At 44.5% G+C, this 21229-nt stretch overlaps 1 protein-coding gene across 3 annotated transcripts in view; it reads left to right on the plus strand.

Annotated features, from left to right (window-relative positions):
• Window positions 1–21229, plus strand: part of ACLY (ATP citrate lyase) — a 33269-nt gene that overhangs the window by 6085 nt on the left and 5955 nt on the right. For 2 of the 3 annotated variants that reach the window (XM_075523222.1, XM_075523221.1), the window contains exons 2-18: window positions 4007–4176; window positions 5797–5919; window positions 7447–7509; window positions 8231–8421; window positions 9358–9437; window positions 10591–10725; window positions 12594–12708; window positions 13174–13310; window positions 13721–13782; window positions 13958–14075; window positions 14233–14387; window positions 14801–14891; window positions 16103–16132; window positions 17891–18032; window positions 19917–20085; window positions 20600–20704; window positions 20959–21155. In XM_075523222.1, the coding sequence (XP_075379337.1) occupies window positions 4018–4176; window positions 5797–5919; window positions 7447–7509; window positions 8231–8421; window positions 9358–9437; window positions 10591–10725; window positions 12594–12708; window positions 13174–13310; window positions 13721–13782; window positions 13958–14075; window positions 14233–14387; window positions 14801–14891; window positions 16103–16132; window positions 17891–18032; window positions 19917–20085; window positions 20600–20704; window positions 20959–21155 (2072 nt within the window). In that variant the 5' untranslated portion in view covers window positions 4007–4017. The remainder of the gene's footprint in view (window positions 1–4006; window positions 4177–5796; window positions 5920–7446; window positions 7510–8230; window positions 8422–9357; window positions 9438–10590; window positions 10726–12593; window positions 12709–13173; window positions 13311–13720; window positions 13783–13957; window positions 14076–14232; window positions 14388–14800; window positions 14892–16102; window positions 16133–17890; window positions 18033–19916; window positions 20086–20599; window positions 20705–20958; window positions 21156–21229) is intronic. The other variant, XM_075523223.1, reaches the window with a different exon arrangement.

Raw genomic sequence — 21229 nt, forward strand, 5'->3', positions numbered from 1 at the left:
TTTCATCTACTACTATTGTAATAATCCTCTAGGTTTTCTCTCTTTACCCCAGTAGTGTTATTGCAAAAACTGGGAGAGAAACTCGGGGAGCAGCAGAATATAGTGGCATAAAGAAGGCCAGTAAAGTTTCTGAGAGATGAGCAACTTCCCAGTGCCATGCCTTGTGGGAATGCCCCTGCATTTTGTGTCCCTCAGGTTTAAGCAATCCCATGTATGTCATTGTTGTTCCCACTAACTTCCTTTTTTTACAGGACTGTTTTTAATAAGACCTGAGGGATGTCCTGGGTCCAGTTTCTTGCAATTGCAGACAATTACATCTTGGTCATTGGCATAACTAGCATCAGCTTGATTGTTTTCATTTGAAAATGTGGACTGAAGATCTGCGATATTGTTCAGGGGGTCTGTGTCACCCTGGAGAAATGAAAAATACTTAGGGTTTGGTTTTGGTTTGTTTTTTTTTTTTTTAGATTAAGAAAGATGTTTGCCATTTTCTTCTAGCCATCTGCTTCTACTGCAGTGAAATGTGACACATTTTCTCTGGGACTGGCCTTTAGCATATTGTAGAGTAGGCAGTTGATGGATTTCTAAGGGCTTTGAGAGCAAGGGTATTCCAGCTTCCTACCAGGCAAAATAAATAGCTGCAGGTAACTCGGGAGCAAGATTTGCTCTCAGAAATAGCACTGCTTTAAAGCAAAAATCGTAATGGAAAGTTTTCAGCACTACAGTACAGATGACTTACTGTAGCATGTGTGTGCGCAGCTGTGAAGACAAGGTACCAGAGTGGTGTCTGTGGGAATTGAATATGTCTGTGCATGCTTGCAGAATAAGGTTGGGGTTTGGGGTTTTTTTCAGTGGGGTGGGTTGTTTTCTGTGGTGGGGTGTTTTTTTTTCCTTACAGCTCTGCCAACTACTAGCCCAATGTACAGCCACTTCTATAGCTTTGGAAAGTCTTCCTCTGTAGCTAGCCTGTGGCTGACTTGACCATATAATAAAGCTGTAAGCTTTTGGTCGGAGAAGCTGGCATATTCTTTTTGACAATGCTTACCTGATGCACAGACAGTGCCTCATAATTAAGAAAAAAGCTGTCTCAGAATGATACTGTGAAACTGATCCACAATTAGCAGAGGGTAGATGCAAACCAGTTCTTGCAAACCCACTTGAGATTCTTCTTAGTCTGATGCAGTGAACTTTAGTTGGTTTCTAGTAGTTAAACCATTCTGTCTCTTGCAGCTTCCTTGCTAATAAAGATTAAGCAGTCAAAGCAACTCTGCTAATCTTTGAATTTTTAATGCGGATTACAACACAGTTTACACTCCTACAGTATCGTGGTATTTGCAGGGCAAAGATGGGCAGAGAATTGCAATCGGCAATAGATAGGATTTTGTACAGCAAATGCCCAGTTGCTCCATAAGCGCAAGAAGCCATGTCTGCAACCTGTTCAACACCCAGGTTATCTGCCGGCTCCCTTACGATGTGTCTGGCCACTCCTGCTTACCTGTTGCAGATTGCTTCCCCTTGAGACTGTTACGTGCTCTGCCCCCCTTCACCTCCTTTTCCTTCCAATCAAAATTCCTATCCTTCTAAAAAGCTGTGGTGGCTTAACACCCAGAAGAGATGAATGTTTGTCCAGCTTCAGTGTCCATGCTTAGCTTACGGCCAGAATTGTAGCCTACCTAAGAAGGTTATGCAGTAAGCTTTCCAACTCCTAAAACGTTCAAGGTTAATCCACTGGTACCCAGCATTTCCCCTTCACTGACTCTACTTCCTCTTCCAATACATGCTGCTATTTGTTCCCTGAGAGCTGTGTATAAATTCTTGCCTTGAGATAACTACATTATCTCAATGTCACTCCATCTTGTGTAATTAGGAGCATCCAATGGAAGTTCCAGATTGCTTCTAAAGCTCTTGCAGAATGGCTGCTTATAGCCCCAGGACTTGACATAGTTCAATGACTCTCAAATGTTTTTCTGAGACAACTTGATTCCCACAGCATCTCTGAAGAGCAGAATACGTATTTTTCGGAATGCCTCTTAGAGAGCTAACACAGCAGCCTCGGCGTAGCATTTGTGTGGGCTGTTACATTAAAGGGGGCTGCAAGGGAGGATAGAAAGTGGGGTTATTTTTAGCAGACTAAATAGTAGGTGCAAGTGTTTATGGCGACAAGAATGTGGTTTTGATTTTATGAAGAAAGATGGGGTGCTTCAGAAACATTTCCTGATGCTGTTTTGAAATGGGATTAAATTGGAAGCTGCACTGCAATCATGTTGGAGTTTTACATAACAATAATTCTCTGAAAGAAGGAACACTTTTTCTAACATCTTTTGCCCTTTCTGTAGCTTCTCCTTTTCTATTTTAACACTTGAATTGTTTGAAAAGGTGGTAGCAGCAAATTTGACTGCTAGTTCTTAAGCCTAGTTAACAGCTTTCAATAACAGTACTTAATCCAACCTGTTTCATTCTAGAGGCACACAGAGAATGCAACCTGCCTCCTACTACTTTTCTCTGCAGAATAAATATTTTTGTCTGGGGGGGGGGGGGGCAGGACAGGATGACACTAAACCTCTTTCTCCCTGCTTTATGGGAAAAGGTCTTTATTAATGATGGTTTATTCCCTGGCATATTCTGTGCTTGCTTATAGGTTGAATAACCCAGTTGATCACTAATGGTTATTACCCAGAAGCTAGCACAAGAAGTAACTGTGGAATTTAAAACTGGTTCCCTCCCTGGGTCTTAAGTGAGGCATCTATTTTGTGATGGCATGGGCAGTTAGTCGGTCTTACTGAGCCATTCCAATACTTGACTGTCCAGATACTCAGATGGAATCTGAGCTCTTCTTTTCTGTGTTGGTGCCTTTCTGCTTTCCAACTCTCCCAGAAACCATCTTAAGTGTGCTGATGTGTTTCCTGCCACACTGGCTGTGCTTGGGGAACAGTGACATGACCTCCAGTCACTCAGAATGCAGCATGAGCCACTGCTTGAGCTTCTCTGTCAGCAGTCTGACCCCTTGGAAAAATCAAAACCACTTGCTGACCTCTGGCTGATCACAAGACTCAGTTCTGATGTTTGACACATGCAGACAGGTTCACTGGGATGAAGTATTCTTTTAAATAAATGTTTACTGCTGCTAAAAATAAATTCACTTTGCCACCTATGACTTTGTTGCTGCATATCAGAAAGAAAAGTTACAGCCTTGATCAGAAATCTTCTGTTTATGTCAGTTTAGAATACACTCTTTAAAAGGGAAGAAAGCCATCTTCAGGAAAGGCATGACATTAGGAATTTTTTTTCATTATTTTTCTCAAAAAACTCCAAACTGTCTTACCTTAATCTTCTTTGTTGTCTTGAGCATCTTACTCTGTAGGGTGTGAAGCTGCTTCCAAGACATCTAGGTTCTGAAACAAAACAAAAAAAAGATGCAAATGTGTTCTGGTTTCAATAATACTGGCAGCATTTTCTTTTCCCTTTAGGAAAAGGTATGGGGGACTGTTAATTTGCCTGCAGTCGAGCTCAGACTGGGAATGTGGCAAGCCATAAGAAAACAAGTGGGAGGGAGGGTTTTCCTCACCTGTTGCCTTGTCACTCCCTGGTACTGAACTAGAAGAAATGGTAGGTGTGTTACATACATCCCACAACAACAAACCTGGGGTACTGTGTAGTTTGAGACAAGTTGCCTTAGCTGAGCACTCCCCTAGATGGGGGATGCCCACAGCTGGCAGGTTTTGTAAAGGCACAGTGGTGGTTGGGACAACCTGAAAGGATTACACCCTTCCCTGCAGGCAAGGCTGGACCAAAATAGTGTTCGGGGCAGTAGAATAGGTGGAGGTTTTAAGCAACATGGAGTAGTTCTTGCTTATCAGGTGAGTTTTATAGCCTTGTTTATAATGGGGAGACACAGCCACAGCTCTGTATTTGCTTTGGTTTTGCATTGAGCTAGGTGATTGGGGGTTTTCCATGAGAACTGGACTCTGTTCCTGATTACTTTCATTTTTTTTTTTCCCCAATTCAGACTAGGTAGCCATGTCAGCCAAAGCCATCTCTGAGCAGACGGGGAAGGAGTTCTTGTATAAGTATATCTGTACATCCTCTGCCATCCAGAACCGTTTCAAGTATGCCCGAGTCACCCCAGACACTGACTGGGCACGACTCACCCAGGACTACCCGTGGCTTCTGAGCGAGGTAAGGAGAGTGACTTGCCTTCCTGTAGTGGCTGAGCCCCAGACAAACCTCTGCCCACCCAAGCTGCTCCCTGTCGGGCATGGCACATCATGCTGTGGCAGGCTGCGAGCAGAACTGTGCTCTGGATCTTTCCTGAAGGACCAGTTGCTGCTGCTCTGCAACACTCATTTGCAACACTGATGAAGAAACAAGCCTTGCTTCAAGGCTGTTGTATCACCTTCTAGGAGGCCTGATTATAAAATTCCTTTAAGGACTGTGAAATACATGAGCAGAGGTATCTGCAAACAAGAAGCTTCTAATAACCACACAGAAGGTAAACGAGGCAAATTCAGACAAAGCAAGAGTCTCTTGATGTCACTCCCTGTTCTCAAACCCTTACTTTCTGAAATCATGGAGTGCTTTCTCCACGGCTAGTTTTTATGTTCCATTAGGATACTGCTTGGCTTTCCTGCGTCCAAGCAAAATGTCAGGGAGAACTTCATTTTTTGCTTTTTCTATGCAAGATCTTTTATATCTCTTTGTGTTTCATAGTCATGCACTTTCTGTAGAGAAAAACCTATCCAGAGCTCTTTTTATTAGTTGTCCAAGCTGGCTCCTTTCCAGTGGTTAATTATATTAAGTCATTGGTTGGTAGAACATGAACGTTTCACAGTCCTTTACTGACTGACTGATAGAAGCCCTATGCTAAGTAATTAAATGTTCCGTACTCAAGTGCATGAGTGCATTGCTGGAAGATATCAGCAGTGCTTCTAAAAAGACTTGCAGAAAGCCAGATGGGAGCAAGGATGCTACCTATCCTTTAAGGCAGAGTTCTGTAATGCTAGAAAGGGCTACAGGGTCCAGTAGAAAGACCATGATTAGCATTCTGTACTGCAACATGTTGTGTTCTGACTCTACATTGTAAGTTGCTGAAGTTCCAGGACATACTAGCTGTACAGGAGAATGGCACCCACTTCTTATTTAAAAAAAAAAAAATATATATTTGCAAGCTAGAGATAACACACTTGTTGCCTAGGAACAGCTTTCCATAGGTATCTTCTAAAGAGCCACTGTCAGTTAACTAAAATGTGCAGGACCTCTGGCCCTCGCCAGTCTCATATGCAGAGTATGTAGTGACAGCAGGAGCTTTCTTTGTAAGCAGCTGACTGTGCTTGCCATGTCTGTAACAATTTCTCCTTAGGAGCCTCTGCTCGCAGAGAAATATTAATTTCATGATGCATCTTACAAAGACAGTTTGCAAAACTGTCGGGATGCTCTATGCTTTTCAGGGAGATTTTTTTTTTCCTTTACAGAAAGTGAGTACATATACCCCATCCTAACAGCTGCTTTGAAAGAGTTATCAAAGTTCATCCAAAAAAGCCAGAACAAACTGTCATCGCAGTTTCTGATGTATACTTACATCTGAGTAGAAATAAGGCAGCTCTTCACAAAGTACAGCATTAAAAAACTGCAGTCGTGTTGTACCAGGAGATGGATTTGCCAAGAGATTAAAGAAATTCTTCAAGGATATTTGCTGTACAGAACTTACTTAGGTTTTTTGTTTCGCTATCTGCAGAGAATCACTCGACCAAAATCACTTTAATGCTTCTTTCTTTTAATTCCTCTCGCACAATGTTGTAGCGTTTAGTGGTGAAGCCAGATCAATTAATAAAGAGACGTGGGAAGCTCGGACTGGTTGGAATTAACCTCACTCTGGATCAGGTGAAGGTTTGGCTCAAACAGCGTCTGGGCCAAGAAACCACGGTGAGTGCCACCTTAGCAACAAAAGCATAAGACTTTTTTGTTCTGTCTTTTCTGCCTGCTTGCATGATAGGAGCTGGTGTGCAGGTATTTCTCTTGCTTACGGTGGTTTAAAATGCATGTTATGCTGATGCCAAAGCAAGTGAGAAACTGTCCCCCATGTGAACTTCCTGCTGGTAAATGAGCACTGATAAATGACGCACCTTGACAGGGAGCACAGCTCGGTGCTCCCTATACCATCCGCTGTCCAAGTCTGCCGTGTAGGGCGTGTGTGGTGGGAGCTCAGCAGGAAGTAGTACAATTTTTAAATCCATTCCAGTTGGGAGTCAGCAGTTGATAGCTCAAATGCTCTGTCTAGTTGGCATAGCCGCTTCACTTTAATACCCAAGGCAGATTTAACAAGACAAGTATAAAAGCTGTCATAAAATTGTCCTCTTATTGTAGCCAGCCATTGTGTTTTGGCTGATGACTGAATGTTACTTCAAGTCCTTATTTTAACTCTGTGCTGGCTTGTATTATTTATTCTCCTGGGAACTGCAGGAGAATACTGCAATGCTAATGATAAAGAAATGCCTGCTATCCCAGCTGCTGTGTTTCAGGAGCTGATAGAGTTCTGCTGCCTCAAGGAAACTGATGCCTTGGCCCTACTGTGATTGATTTGCTGCTGGCTCCAGCACCGAGCTGTGCAGCCGAGCCAGTGGGGCTTGCCAGAAGGCCATTGTGAAACAGCAGGCAACTGCATCTTGTGTGCCTGCCCATCAGGAAAACCAGGGATGTTGAAATTGCTTCTTTAGCACAATATGAGAACCACATCTAAAGGAAGACTGTGCCAAGGACTTGTGACCAATGATTTTCACTCCTGAAGCAGTGTCTTCAGGAGCAGGGGGTATCTCCCATGGCCTGTGCAGGAGTGTTCCTTGAGCCAGGTGACTTGGTTTTGGATAGCAGGAAAGCACCTATGCAGGACAGTTCCTGGGACCTTGCTGTAGCTGTCTGTCCCTATAGGAAGAGGCTAAAGAGTGATCTTACTTGACCGTGCTCACTGGCACCATTTCCAGGGCAAGTGTTGGGCAGAGGCCTCTGCTCCTGCCATTCCCTGTCTAGTTCAGGGGTTCCCTCACCTCTGATTTTTTCAAAGCTCCAAAGAAGAAGCTCAAGCCGCCGCGTTTCACACTGCACTAAGCAGTGCTCTGTAAAGGTGCTGTCTTTGGGACAGGAGATGAGGAAGAGCCATTCTGGTGTAATTCTGATAGCCATCTGTCCTGGTAGGAAAGGGGAAGGTGACTGACTCCTGTAACCTATGAAGTTCAGCTATCCTGGAGTGGTACAGCAGCGTGTCTAGCAGTGACAGTGCTTGATGCTGTGCTGGGGAGGGAGGACTATGGTTCCCCAGGAAACACAGTGGAGAGGTGGTTGGGAGGAAGTGATTTTAGAGCAGTGTTGACTAATTTTCGAAGCTTGCCTTATGCTGTCATAAATGTGGATACTGGACAAGCGTTTACTGGTGTTTGTGTTGTTTTCTGCCGACAGATTGCTAATGCTAAGGGAATCCTAAAGAATTTTCTGATTGAACCCTTCATCCCTCACAAGCAGGTTAGTATACCAAATAAAGCATTAAAAAGTGCTTTTAAATCTATTTGAGTTGCATGTGGCTTAGTATATGGATTGGTATAGTGGAGAAACCATAAGTTTGGGAGTGTGCTGTTGAGAGTGTCGATGCATGTGGTCAGAGCTGCATGCAGGCACGGCATTAGTCCATGCAAAGAGCTGTTAATAATCATGTTGGTTGCTGTTACTCTTCCGGGAGGAGGTTACAGATCACCTGAGAGGGACCAAGTTGCTCAAGGCAGCTCACTGCACCTTGAATCTGGTACTCCTGAGTGTGGATAACAAGCTGTTGATGTGAGATCTCAGTTTGTGCTGGTGAAATATTCAGGCTCTGCCATGGTTTGCAGGAAGGGTATCATTACCTAAGATAGAGGTGCTTTCAGTGCATGCAAGGACGGACCCTGGTTTGCACTTCAGTTGTGTAAGATGGGAGCAGTTTTCTCCAGAAATGGAAAGTGTCCCTGGCACGTTTCACCAGGTTGAAGCACTCCGGGCCCTGCCGTTCTCCCTCCCAGGCCAGCACAGCCTGTACAGCCCTGGGGGGTGTCTGGGCCACTGCAGTGCTGCTTCTCCTTGGAAAGCTCAGCAATGTGCTCAGTTGCCCCTCCCCTAGCACTGACACAAGAGCTGCCTCTTTGAGATCTTCTCTGGGTGTGAGTTCTTCTCTGGGTGTGACTTGCTAACGTTTGTGCCTGGGTCTTTGCAGGAGGAAGAGTTCTATGTGTGCGTATATGCTGCCCGTGAGGGAGACTACGTACTCTTCCACCACGAAGGGGGTGTGGATGTGGGCGATGTTGATGCCAAAGCTCAGAAGTTGCTTGTGGCGGTGGATGAAAAGCTCAATGAATCGGATGTAAAGAAACATCTCCTGCAGCATGCACCAGCAGATAAAAAGGAGTAAGTACAGATGTCCAGTTCTGGGCATGGCCAGCCACCAAGAAGCTTCTCTCCTTTATTTCAGTGCAACACCCCTTCGTTCTGTTTCACCTTAAAACTTGCTCTCCTACCCTTCTTGCTGCTCTCAAGAATATGCCATGCATCCTAAATGCAAGTTCTTTGACCTTATCCGAGCTTCTTGTAAATCTCAAAATAAGTGTTCATAGTACCTTGAGCCTTCACTTGAGGAGCACTTCTCAGTCTACTGAAGTCTTGACCTCTCAGATGTCAGAGACATGTATTGAATTTTGATCCTTTGTGCCAGCATAGAAGACTTTCTTTTATTTAGTAGAAATGGTGATAAGATGTGAATCTGATTGCTAATTCAGAAATGTACTCTCCCTTACTCTGGCCTAGTCTAAGAAGGTATTCTCTTGCTTACTGCAAGCTTATCTGTAGATCTCAAAGCTTCTTCTGCATCTCCTTTAATGAGATGCCCATAGCTAGTTATCTTAATATGAGTCATGATTTTTCCAAACATAATGTAATCACTGATGGCATTGCTCAGCACCGAAAGGCTGAAGAAGCCTGTCACTAATATAGTTTACTGCAGTCTTCCCCATCCCAGCTAACAAAGCTTAGTTCTGACAAAGATGCATATCTGACAGTGAGAGACTGATGCATTTCTGTCTCTCGGTGAGATTAAACAGACTGGACATCTTTGACAGTTGTGAGCAACTGTGTTCTCAGCAGAGTTTGGTGGAGTGTAATTAAGATGAGTCATCAAGGTCTTCCTTTCCTTGAGTCATCACCTAGGCTTCTTCCAGAGAAGATGAATGAGAATGAAAGAAATTGATACAGAGTAGATTTGCAGATTGCTACTAACAGAAATGAAGCAGAGCAGGCTGTGCTTTATATTTGGCTGCTTTAATGAACTTGTGTTAAATTTTTTTACAGCATCTTGGCTAGCTTCATCTGTGGCCTGTTCAACCTTTATGAAGATCTATATTTCACATACCTCGAGATCAATCCATTAGGTAACAGATATTTTTGGGAGCAGGACTTTCTGTTCTAGAATACTGAAATGTGTGCTTTATCCTTCTCTGTTTTATGTAGTTCACAACAATACTAGGTGGCATATGCAAAAGAAGTACAAAAGTGGCTGTGATGGGTCCTGGAGCTATTAGTTGAATGAATCCAAAATGAGGACTGCTTGTAGGTGTTCTCTGTTATCTAATTTCCTGGTGGAAATGAAAAATTCCATTGAAAGGGATGTTAAGTCAGAACTGAAGAACATAACTGCTCTGTTGGATCAGAACAAAAACAGCACATGAGCCAGGGCCTGGTCCATGACCATGGTCACTAGTTAATTCTTAAGGGAACTCTCTGGGTTTGTGTCCTGGTTTGGGCTGGGATAGAGTAAATTTTCTTCCTAGGAGCTGGTACAGTGCTGTGGTTTGGATTTAGGATGAGAACAATGTGGTAACACACTGATGTTTTAGTTGTTGCTAAGCAGTGCTTACACTAGGCAAGGGCTTTTCAGCTTCCCATGCTCTGCCAGGTGCACAAGAAGCTGGGAGGGGGCACAGCCAAGACAGTTGATCCAAACTGGCCAAAGGCCAGTATGGTCTATACCATATGGTCTGGTCATGCTATATGGTCGTACCATATGGCATCATGCTCGGTATATAAGCTGGGGGGATCTGGCCAGGGAGCAGCAATCGCTGCTTGGGGACCAGCTGGGCGTCGGTCAGTGGGTGGTGAGCGGTTGCATCACTTGTTTTTTTTCCTGGGTTCGTGCTCTCTCTCTCTCTCTCTCTCTCTCTCTCTCTCTCTCTCTCATTGTTTTCCTTTTCATCACAGTCCTGTTCCCGTCCCATGTCCCCTCCCCCCCAATTATTAAACTGTTCTTATCTGAACCCACAAGTTTTCTTACTTTTGCCCTTCCAATTCTCTCCCATCCCACCGGGGAAGGAGGGTTAGTGAGCAGCTGTGTGGTGCTTAGTTGCCAACTGAAGCTGAACCATGACAGTTTCGTAAATACAATTAAATGACCGATGTGGAGGAAGGGGAACAAAGGTGACCTAGCTTTTGTAACAATCTCTGTGTAGTATCAAATTTTATGAGTAAATCTGTAATGCATGGCTCTCTATAAAACAGAGCTAATTCTGGTATTTTTTTCAAATGCAGTGGTGACTAATGATGGTGTCTACATCCTTGATTTGGCTGCGAAGATTGATGCAACTGCTGACTACATCTGCAAAGTGAAATGGGGGGATGTGGAGTTCCCCCCTCCCTTTGGCAGGGAAGCTTACCCAGAGGCAAGTAACAACCCACTCTGGCCCAAATCCCTCTATTGTGGACTACAAGATTAATTCCTCATTCCTTGTGCGTCCGTGGCATTGAGGTTTTCCTCTCTTGTGGGTTTTGTTGCTGTGTTTCAAGTACCTTGGCATTGCTATCCATGATAACAGCTTGTGCAAACCTGCGTACAGGTTGCTGTAGTATTAGGACTTTTCATAATCGCACTCTGAACTGCAATTGCTTTCCATCTTTGCTTGGGTCTTGTTTCGGTTCTTTAATTCAGACTTGACTTTATAAAATGGAGGCTTATATTTAACTTCATTCAGCTACGTGCCAAAGCTCTGTACTTGTACTGTCTTCCTTATATGGCTCTTGCCTGCATCGCTGCTCTGTCAGCATCATTATTTTCTGTTGGAGCACTGGTTATTGACAGCCTCATGGCAGCTGATGGTCAGTGTTTCAGTTACTGAGAGTAGCAGTTGTGTGCAAAATCTGCATGCAAGTATGAATCCAGAGAAAATAATTACCATCTCTCAAGCCTCAAAGGAAAAAGTTAAGATGTTAATACACCTGTTTTCCTGAAAAGATGACCAAGAAGAAGCCTGCAGGCAACCTTTTTCTTTAAAGTTTAGAAATGCCTGTTCCCTCTCAGAGTTCCCTGGATTTGTGCTACTGGTTGCATAAACACTGCTTCGTACATGGCCTTCCAGCAGCTTCAAAAACTGTTGGAAGTAGAGCTCTCTACTTAATTGTTCTGTTACTTATTTTGGGTGACTGTTCTGCCATCTACAAAAGGATTTCTGTCCTGACTTTTTCATTTTAATAATTATAATTACGCTTCAGTTGGGGAAGGTTTTTGTAATGTGGCCAGGAAGTCCATTTAGCTATTTCTCTCCATGTAGCTTGCTGGATGCCAACACTTAACTCATTTGCTCTTAAAAGGATTAGTTCAGTTTTTGTCTCTCTGAATCATCCCTCTGCAAGTCACTGGGAAGGTTATTACGGCAATGCCTTTGCTGAGAATTTTAATGAACTCCCAGTGAAGTGCTTCACAACAGGCAAGCACACTGTAATACAGGAACACCATGTTGAGCCAAATTACAGCTCTCTTGGTGATTACATTCTTGGCTGCAGCACAGCCAGAGAGTGTGTAGCCATGGGTGTGTTGATTTTAAATTTCCTCTGGTCTGAGTCTGCAGACAAGGTCAGAACGAGACTTTTCAGTCCAGAAGCATTTGATTCTGTGACTGTCATATGTGGAACCGTGAAACCTGGGAGCTTCCCAGGGCTGGCTGAGCAGTGGAGGAAAAGACCACCGTCCACAGAAAGGCCAGTGTGGTACCGCTTAGTGAAACACAACCGACAGTCAGCTGAATTTCCAAAGTTTTTGATGTGCAAACAGGAAAAATCTGCTACTGGATCTGCAGTCTGCAAATGAAGTAATGTCAAATTTATTTATAGCAATCACTTGTGACTTCACCTGGGACAAGCAAGAGGCAAGCCAGCAGGCCTTACAAAGGCAACATATTCTTTGGAGGGTATGATATTTTTTTTCCAAGAAAGAATCAAAATTTGAGCGTATGCTCAGGTTGATCCCCTTTGAATTTGTTACAGAGAGAATGGCGCAAGCTGTCTATATCCAGTCCAATTTCAGTGTTCTGTCTTGGAGAACACCTAACACAAATCAGTCCTGGCCCCTGAGAGATGAAGCTGGGTCTCTGTCCCTTACAAAAATGGTGTTTGTAGCTCTGCTCTCCCCTCAGTTGTAGTTGACAGGAGATGTGGGAGCTCTGCATTGTCCAAACAGGCCCAGTACTACGAACCCTGTGGTCTGGAAAAGGAGGATGCAGAAGGAAGTTTAAATTGCGTGCTGTTCTGTTTGCAGGAAGCCTACATTGCTGATCTGGATGCAAAGAGTGGAGCCAGCTTGAAACTTACTATTCTCAACCCCAAAGGCAGGATCTGGACCATGGTGGCTGGTGGCGGTGCCTCTGTGGTTTACAGGTAACAGGAAGAAGGTTTCCAGAGAGGGGGGTGGATTTGCAGTGCTGGAAGAAAACAATTGATGCAGCCTCTGGAAAGGAGACTCTTCTAAAGCAATCTTTCCCATGCTATGACTGCTTGGGACCTCTTCAGAATGAAGATGTTGTGCAGATTTCTTACCGAGATGTGGAATGTAGTGTACCTTAGAGATAATTTAATTCTGGGAGGTTGAGATACTGGTTTTTTCTGACTTGGAAAGAAACAAGCTGGCTGAAAGCTGTTTGTGGTAATATCATTGCTGTGGTAGTCACTGAGTTCCCATCATATCTAGGAAGTGTAACAAGATAATCATGGCTGGCACCAAGAGGAGAGCAGCTTAGCTTTCAGCAGTTACAAGTCCCTCTTTCCCAGGAATTTGGAATGCTTTATTAAGACCTTTATAGTGACTCAAATTATAACTAACCTCTTAACTTTTTTTTTTTACAGTGACACCATTTGTGACCTGGGGGGTGTGAATGAACTGGCTAACTACGGGGAATACTCAGGAGCCCCAAGTGAGCAACAGACCTATGACTATGCTAAGACTATTCTCTCCCTCATGACACGAGAGAAGCACCCTGAAGGTAAGGGAGTTGCTGCAATTTCAAAGATGCTCAGCTGTGAAGCTGCGTGTGGGGGGGAAAAACTGAACAAATCTGAGCTGTTGCTATGCTTAGACCTCCCTGGGAGAGCTTTTAATGTACTGCTGCCTTCTGAGTGAAATAGTGATGGATTTCTGTCACCTCTTGCTTCAGAGACAGGACTTGTGGTTTTCCATGTAGCAAAGAGCAAATGTGGCTCAAGAGGTTCTTATCAGAAAAAATCTTGCATGATACAAAGCTCTTATCTTCCAGGCTCTGCTAAACACAACTTCCTGCAAACTGTTGGCTAGTCTGAACTGCAGCATTGTTTCACTTTGTCCTAAACTGCTTCATGATGTTACAGTACACTGTGTTCTTAAAACAGTTTTATTTATGCATATTTCTTCCCTCAGGTAAAATCCTGATCATTGGAGGCAGCATTGCTAACTTCACCAACGTAGCAGCCACTTTTAAAGTAAGTGACTATTCAGAAGTATCAGCAAATGCCCACAGGCATCAACCCCAAGCCATTCTCCCCAGTTCAGTGTTGTGCTGAGGCTGACAGTGCATCTCTTCCAGGAGTTCCTCAGATGATGGGACAGGGTAAGCATCGGGCTGCCCAGTTCACCTGTCCTGTATGTTTCTTTTAGGGCATTGTGAGAGCGATTAAGGATTACCAAGGCCCTCTGAAGGAGCATGAGGTGAGGATCTTTGTACGAAGAGGAGGCCCGAACTACCAGGAAGGATTACGTGTCATGGGAGAAGTTGGTAAGGACCAACCGTTTCCTTAAGTTTTGTTCTTGAATCTTGTTTCTTCCACCTGCTTTCTGCTGAGCCTTTACAAGGTTAAATGCTTCACTTTGGCAGAAGCTCATCTTGTTCCTTTTTTCCCCCCAAGGCTGACTGTTCTTGTATGCATACACAGGGAAGACCACTGGGATCCCCATCCATGTCTTTGGCACGGAGACTCACATGACCGCGATTGTGGGCATGGCACTCGGCCATCGGCCTATCCCCAACCAACCGCCTGCTGCAGCCCACACCGCCAACTTCCTCCTCAATGCCAGCGGCAGCCCTTCGGTGAGTTCCTTCCCCTCCGTGAAAGAGAACGCTTGTGAAGAGCCTCCTGAAGGTAGCTTCCCCTGCCTGAACAGGTTGGAAACAGATCTTGGCCACCATTGTATTTGTACAGAGCTCTAGGAAAACTAAAGTGACTCTGCCTGCATGGTGTATCAGGAGGGGCCCTCCCAACATCCACCTTGCTCGTGCACAAAATGTGACCCCTCAAAACCAACAGTGTGACTCTTGCATCTACTGGGAACTTGGTCATTTAGGAGTTTTCCCTTGCTTGACTGAAATGGTCCGATCTCAAAATTAGCTTTCTCTGGTTTTCTTTGTAGACTAGCATAGCCAAAGCAGCCACCTCCTCCTACATGCTCCAGGCCTTATATGGCATGCTGTCCCTTACTAACTTGGCTTCTGAATCTTTTCAGACTCCAGCACCAAGCAGAACGGCTTCCTTCTCAGAGTCCAAATCAGATGATATTGCTCCAGCCAAGAAGGCAAAATCAACAGCACCTCTTGGTAAGTCCAGCATTGGAAATGATTGCTAGCAGTTCTCTTCTGCTCCAAAAGACAGAATGTGGACTAGACTAATGCTTTCTTCTGGATACAAAGGGAAGCAATTTTGTGGTACCTGTCTATTTTTGGTTTTAATTTAGTTAAGTGCTTTTCGAATGTTGTCGCTTGTTGTGCTGTTAGCTCATATGCAAGGTGAGTCAGAGGTGCCTTGACCTGGGATGTTCCTTTGAAGGGAACAGCACAGTTTGAGAACTCCAGCTTTCCCAAGTCCCCTTATGCAAGGCCAGTGGACAACAGGTTAGAGTATCTGTGCTGTGGTTGCTGAATGGAGGCCTGCTCTCCAGTTAAGTACCTGGGGGGTGTTCCCATGGGATGCTGCTGGAATGGTGTAGGTATTCAGAAAGTCCTTCTTGGTATATGCTGCAGCATCCTGGATGAACGCTCTACAGTCAGTCAGTTCAGCAGGAGTCGTGACGTACTTCTTGCGCATTTAGGGTCAGAGGTTACTCTGTGGTGTGTTGTGTGTATTTTGTGGGGTTTTTTGTCTTGCTCTTTAGTTTTTTGGGGTTTGGTTTTTTTTTTTTCCACTGAATTCTGTAGGAAGCTTCTTTAGCATGGTGATATGCAAAAGCTTTGGCAACCTTTTGCTCGTATTTGTTGGAAGCCTTATTGGGTAAGAGCATGTTGTATGGGGATAAAACAACAGCAGAACTGGGCAGAGACCGAATGTGATAATGTCCTGGTCCTCCTCCCTTGAATGTGAGGAGATACTGGCCTCATTTACAACAGTATGACGTGATGACAGCAAAATTCAGATCCGATGCCAGTGAAACACATCACAAAACCCACTACTGCTCTCTTAATCATTGTGCACAGAATTTTGCATGAGCAACGCTTCAAAAAGACGTTGAAAATATGTGTGCCGTGGAGCTTGCAGTGCAAGGAACTGCCACCTGAACCTGAAACGTGTTTGTGCTGGGATACGCAAAAAGTTTCTAGATGGCAAAATGCAAAATTTGATGTCCAGATATTTGGAGAGGAAATACAGTGGAGAGTGCTCCAGTCCGCTTGTTTTTCAACAAAAGCAAAATGCAAAAGGCCTGAGTGCTGTGGGGAGGAGGGAAGCTGCAGCACCCCGCTGCAGGTGCCCTGCTGTTGGGATGACAGCAGCCAACTCTGTCATATTGTTGCATGAGTGATTCTCTCTTTAACAGATTCAATCCCAGCTTCAAGACCTGGTTCAGGTAGGACACATGTGACTAGCTGAATGTGCCTGGCCTTGCTGGCAGCTGGCTTTTTTAGTTCTTGGTCTTGTTGCTGTTTTTTTTCCTCTCCAAAAGTTTGCAGTGTTGTCTGGTCCTTCCCTTCCCTCCTGCCCAGCATATTTAGCTATCACCATATGAACTTTTAATCTGTTTTTTCAAGTGCAGATCACACATTCCTTTGCACAAAAACTTGTTATTTCTGGGGGAGAGGGGGACAGGTCTCAAACAAACTTTAATTTTTCTTCCCTCTCCTGCCATCATTATGGAGAAAACCAGACCTAGGCATACTGTGAAAAGCTGTTCTCTTTGCTTTCAAAAAGAAGGAATCCCTAACCATGCCTAATAACTGGCCTTTTGTTTCAAAGGGAAACAAAATAGTGCAGGTGCTGTGCTTATGAGCCTTGAAGGGCACGGAAAAGTCACTGAATGAACCAAATGTTCTTGTTGCCTTATCAGTTCAGCAAACCGTTAAAGCTTGTGCTCAGTGAAGTTATGGGGACTTTAAGCACTCTCTTAAGAGCTCTATGCTGGATGAGAATAAACTGCTGAATCAGGGTGAAAGTAGAGTTCCAGGCCATCTCCCCTATCATAAGAGGAGGGACAGTAGAAGGGGAACTTGGATTCTTCCTTGTGTGGTCTCAGACAAATAGCATCCCCTTTCTGGGTCTGCATTTTCCTGGTTCTATGAATACTAATATTACCTCCTTGCAGGCACCTGCAAGATAAATGGAATTTTTCAGGGTAGGCAGTTTCCTAATAACAAGTCATGCAGCAGTGCATCTAAATTGTGAACATGAAGGGTTGGAGAACAGCGACTGATTTCTTGTGAAAGCCAGCAGAACAGTATCCTGTTTAATCCCCAGTGCTGTTTACCTTTGATTCAGAGCCAAAAAGAAATTAGTGGTAGACTGAGTTGGCATCAGCAGTTGGATCAGCTCTGAGTTCTTAGAAGTTTTAAAATTAACTCTGCCTGGAGTCAAAGGGAGGAACTCGACGTTTTGCTGTGACAAGTGGTGTAAATATACTTAAAGCAAATAGTCCACCCTCACTAGCTGAACTGTTGCCTTTCCTGTGACTCTGTGCCCCAAAGCCAGGTTTTGGGCCATATCTAAATTCTTGGAGCCATCAGGTTTGTGTTGGATTCTGATCATCAAAAAAAACCTGAAAACAAAAGCTGAGTATGTAGAGCTCCTTTGCTTTCTTTGTCCCCTCTATTTCCTGCTTTTCTTTTTATTTCCTATCATCCTATTGTGGTGCCTGACAAACACAGGAGGCAAACCTCCTGTGGTTCTCACAGACTGTAGGCCATACACAAATAAATAAATAAAATGCAAAGTTCCCTTTCTCTTCAGCTTTGCAGAATAAAACTATCTGGAAGGAACATGAATGGCCTGTCTGAGAAGAGGAAGAGGCAGTTTTCACTTATCTCCTCTCCTACACCAGCTTCCCCCCTGTGATCAAGCACTTGCCCATTTTGTGAAACCCAAAACCTGGCTGTTGTGTTCAGAATCCTGGGAAGGGGGATGCTGCTTCATCTACAGTTTCTTCCTTAATTTGGACAGTGTGGCTACTGCATCCTGCAGTTCACCTGTTGGGTTCAGTTTGGAGGGAGGGGAATATGCTCGTCTGGGAGACTTTCAGCAGACGTTTGGCAAAGTTGCAGCTTTTGTCTTGCACAGATGTACATTTTGAATGTGTTTTGGTCTCCCCCCTCTCCCCCCCCCCCCCTCTGAGCAGGTAAAGCCACAACCCTGTTCAGCTGTCACACCAAAGCTATCATTTGGGGGATGCAGACACGGGCTGTGCAAGGAATGCTGGACTTTGATTATGTTTGCTCCCGCGACGAACCTTCAGTAGCTGCCATGGTTTATCCATTCACGTAAGTAGCCTGTGTTGACTGCATTATTTTTCTGACTGCTTCCCTCAAATTCTTCTGTTAGCTTCCTCCTCTTCCAGTCTCTGCTGTTCTTTAGGGTAGCTCTGCCCTAGTCTACATCTCTGCCTTAACACCTTCTCCTATGCTCCCTTCCACCATCAGGTTGGCTTTGCAGACTGCTTCCTGTTTCCCTCAGCCATTGATTTCAGGCTGCCCTGTTGAAACAGCTTAATGTTAGCCACATAATTTAAGTCCCACTTCATGCTCTTTCAAAGGGTGTCCAAATTCTGTTCCTTCACTTGGCAAGTAAGGAAGGCATGACTAGTTGGGCTTTCTTTAACAGCCCGCTGGCTTATAGCAGAGGCAGTAAGGCTATGTAAGGTTTCTTCCATTCATCTACTGTTTGCTGCATGCTTGTCTGAGACAAGCATCTTGATCCATGCCTGCAGCAGCTGGAATTTTCCCCTCCAAATATTAGCCAGAATCGGAGCAGCTCTGCTAATAGACCAAAGCAGTCTGTCTGTCATGTAGCCAAACAAAATTTAAAAAAAAAAAAAAAATCCTGTTCATCTTGTTCATACTCTTCCCTGTAGTGGCAGTAGTTTTGTAGCAGGCAGGAAGTATGCAGCTCCTTTAGTGGGATAGAGAGTTCTCTTGTGGTATTCACCCTCTTTTACCTGATCCCCACAGCTAACGGGGATGAGAGAGGCTATCGAGTATTTCAAATTGCCCTCGGGAGGAACCTCCAGAGCACAGCAGTGCATAAGCTGTTTGTTATACCTCGGGGGGGGGGGCAGTGGTCTCCCTGTCAAACAGGGCAAGTAGGGAGAAGGAAAGGAGTGGCTGTCTGGCCTGCTGCTGGGACAGTGAGATGGGAGCATGTACAAAGGTAGGAGGCTTGTTTAATTTCTGTGGTATTTACAGATATCCAGGATAGCTGATGTCTAATCAGCCTCTGTCCTGCAGAGAATTTTCCCTCTTGACAATTAAGTACCTTGTGCTGTTAGTCCGCAGCTCTGATGATAACTGCAGCTCTGTAATACCTTCTCAGCAAGTGCAAACCTCAGGGTGCTAAAACTGAGTGCAGGCATAGTCACATCTATAGATGAGTGGCAACTCCTTGCAGTGTCGCAGTTGTTTAATTAAGAAAAAGCAACAGGATTAAAAGTTTAAGGCTACCTATAATTATCTGATTCTGCTTGACCTTTTGGAGGAAGCTAGCCTGGCAAAACCTGGAATGTTCTGTTACAAATGTACCAGTATGGGAACACAGCCAGTATCTCTAGACTCTTAAACAACTGAACAGTATAGACTTCAATGAAATTCCAGTCGGAGCATCTAGCATATATAAAAGACAACACCTACAGTGAGACTTTCCTAGGCGCATCTCCTTCAGCGTGTGTGGGGCAGGGTGGGTAGAGTCTCAGTGTAGCAGAATTGGAAAGCTGACTGCCCCTCACATTGCTGTCCTGGCTGTTCATGGCAGATACTGGTTTGCTGTTCCCCCAGTCCGGTATTTGTTCCAGCCCAGTAACACAGCTTTGCATGCATCTCATTCATTACTCTTTCTGTGCCTCATTCTGTCTTCCAGCTTGGAGTAGAATTGAGGCTCTGGTAACTTCACTGTGGGAGAGCTTATTCATCTTGCTGGATGCCTCTGTCCCCATTAGCCCGTCTCCTTCCATATGCTGCTCTGTTCTATACTCTGAAGAACCTTCTGCTGTTAGTATGGTCCCTCCCCATGTACGCTCACTTGCTAGTGAGTCTCACAGTCAGTCTTGGTGTCTGAGAATTGGGGTTTGTAAACTCCTCTGTCTGCATGCACTGTATCCCTTTGTCTTTCCAGTAGCCTTAAGAGTCAGGGCTCTTTCATCTTCTCCTCTATAGTGGTGACCACAGGCAGAAGTTCTATTGGGGCCACAAAGAAATCCTGATCCCAGTCTACAAGAATATGTCAGATGCCATGAGGAAGCACCCAGAGGTGGATGTTCTCATCAACTTTGCATCTCTGCGCTCTGCTTATGACAGCACTGTTGAAACCATGAATTATCCACAGGTGAGTTGAGGGATCTAGAAGAAGCCCAAGAGAAGAAGGAAGACCTTGTCAGCAGGGTACCAGTGTTTCTTAAACCATGATGGCATTAGCAAATTGGCTTGGTCTTCCAACTTAACAGATAAATACCTCAATTCTAACTCCTTGTAGACTCTAAGGAGGATACTGGAGTTGCATAGTAAATTCTAACGCCTGACTTGCAATTTGTGTAAGAGGAACTTGGCACCTCTTTGTTAGGAGTGATTACGTTGGGTCGGTTAAAATACATTGCTGCTCTAATGTGCAAGGGGGAGAAAAAAATTCTCTGAACAGTGCACTGAGACTGCTGTGAAGGTCACAGTAGACTGCAGATCCATGCACTGGGCCTTCCTGTATGAGAGTGCACAGCGTGACCTCCCAGAGGCCTGACGAGAGGCTGATCATGCCCTGTGAGCAGCTGCTGGCCTTCTCTGTCCTGCAGAGTTCCTTATGGTGGCAACTCTGTGGGGTACTAATGGGTTTCTTTATCTTGATGCAGATCCGCACCATTGCCATTATTGCCGAGGGCATTCCAGAGGCACTGACACGCAAGCTGATCAAGACAGCTGATAAAAAAGGAGTCACTATCATTGGGCCTGCAACTGTAAGAACTGATGACCTTCTTCTCCTCTTCTCCATCTGTCTTAATCTTCAGATCAGCTTTCTCTGAAGGATAAAGTATATCCTACAATCCATTTTGTCTTTAGTCATATAAAGTCCATGATAGTTTCTCATTTTAAGGTCACCTTACTGTATTCCATTGTTTGTAGAAACACTGACAAGACTGTCTTACAGAAATGTTCCTAAGTTTCATGTATATTTTAAAGGGCTTTACATCTTTCTCTAATTTTCTTGTAGGTTGGTGGGATCAAACCAGGTTGCTTTAAAATAGGCAACACAGGAGGCATGCTGGATAATATCTTAGCATCAAAACTGTACCGCCCTGGCAGTGTGGCTTACGTGTCACGGTCTGGAGGAATGTCCAATGAGCTCAACAACATCATTTCCCGAACCACTGATGGGGTTTATGAAGGGGTGGCCATTGGAGGAGACAGGTAGGAGTCTGCATCTTCAACAAAGACACTGGGGTTTTTTTTAAGTCAGTCAACAGAAGAGTCGTTAGTAACTT

The sequence above is a fragment of the Mycteria americana genome, chromosome 22, assembly GCF_035582795.1.
Source record: "Mycteria americana isolate JAX WOST 10 ecotype Jacksonville Zoo and Gardens chromosome 22, USCA_MyAme_1.0, whole genome shotgun sequence".
NCBI classification, from domain to species: domain Eukaryota; kingdom Metazoa; phylum Chordata; class Aves; order Ciconiiformes; family Ciconiidae; genus Mycteria; species Mycteria americana.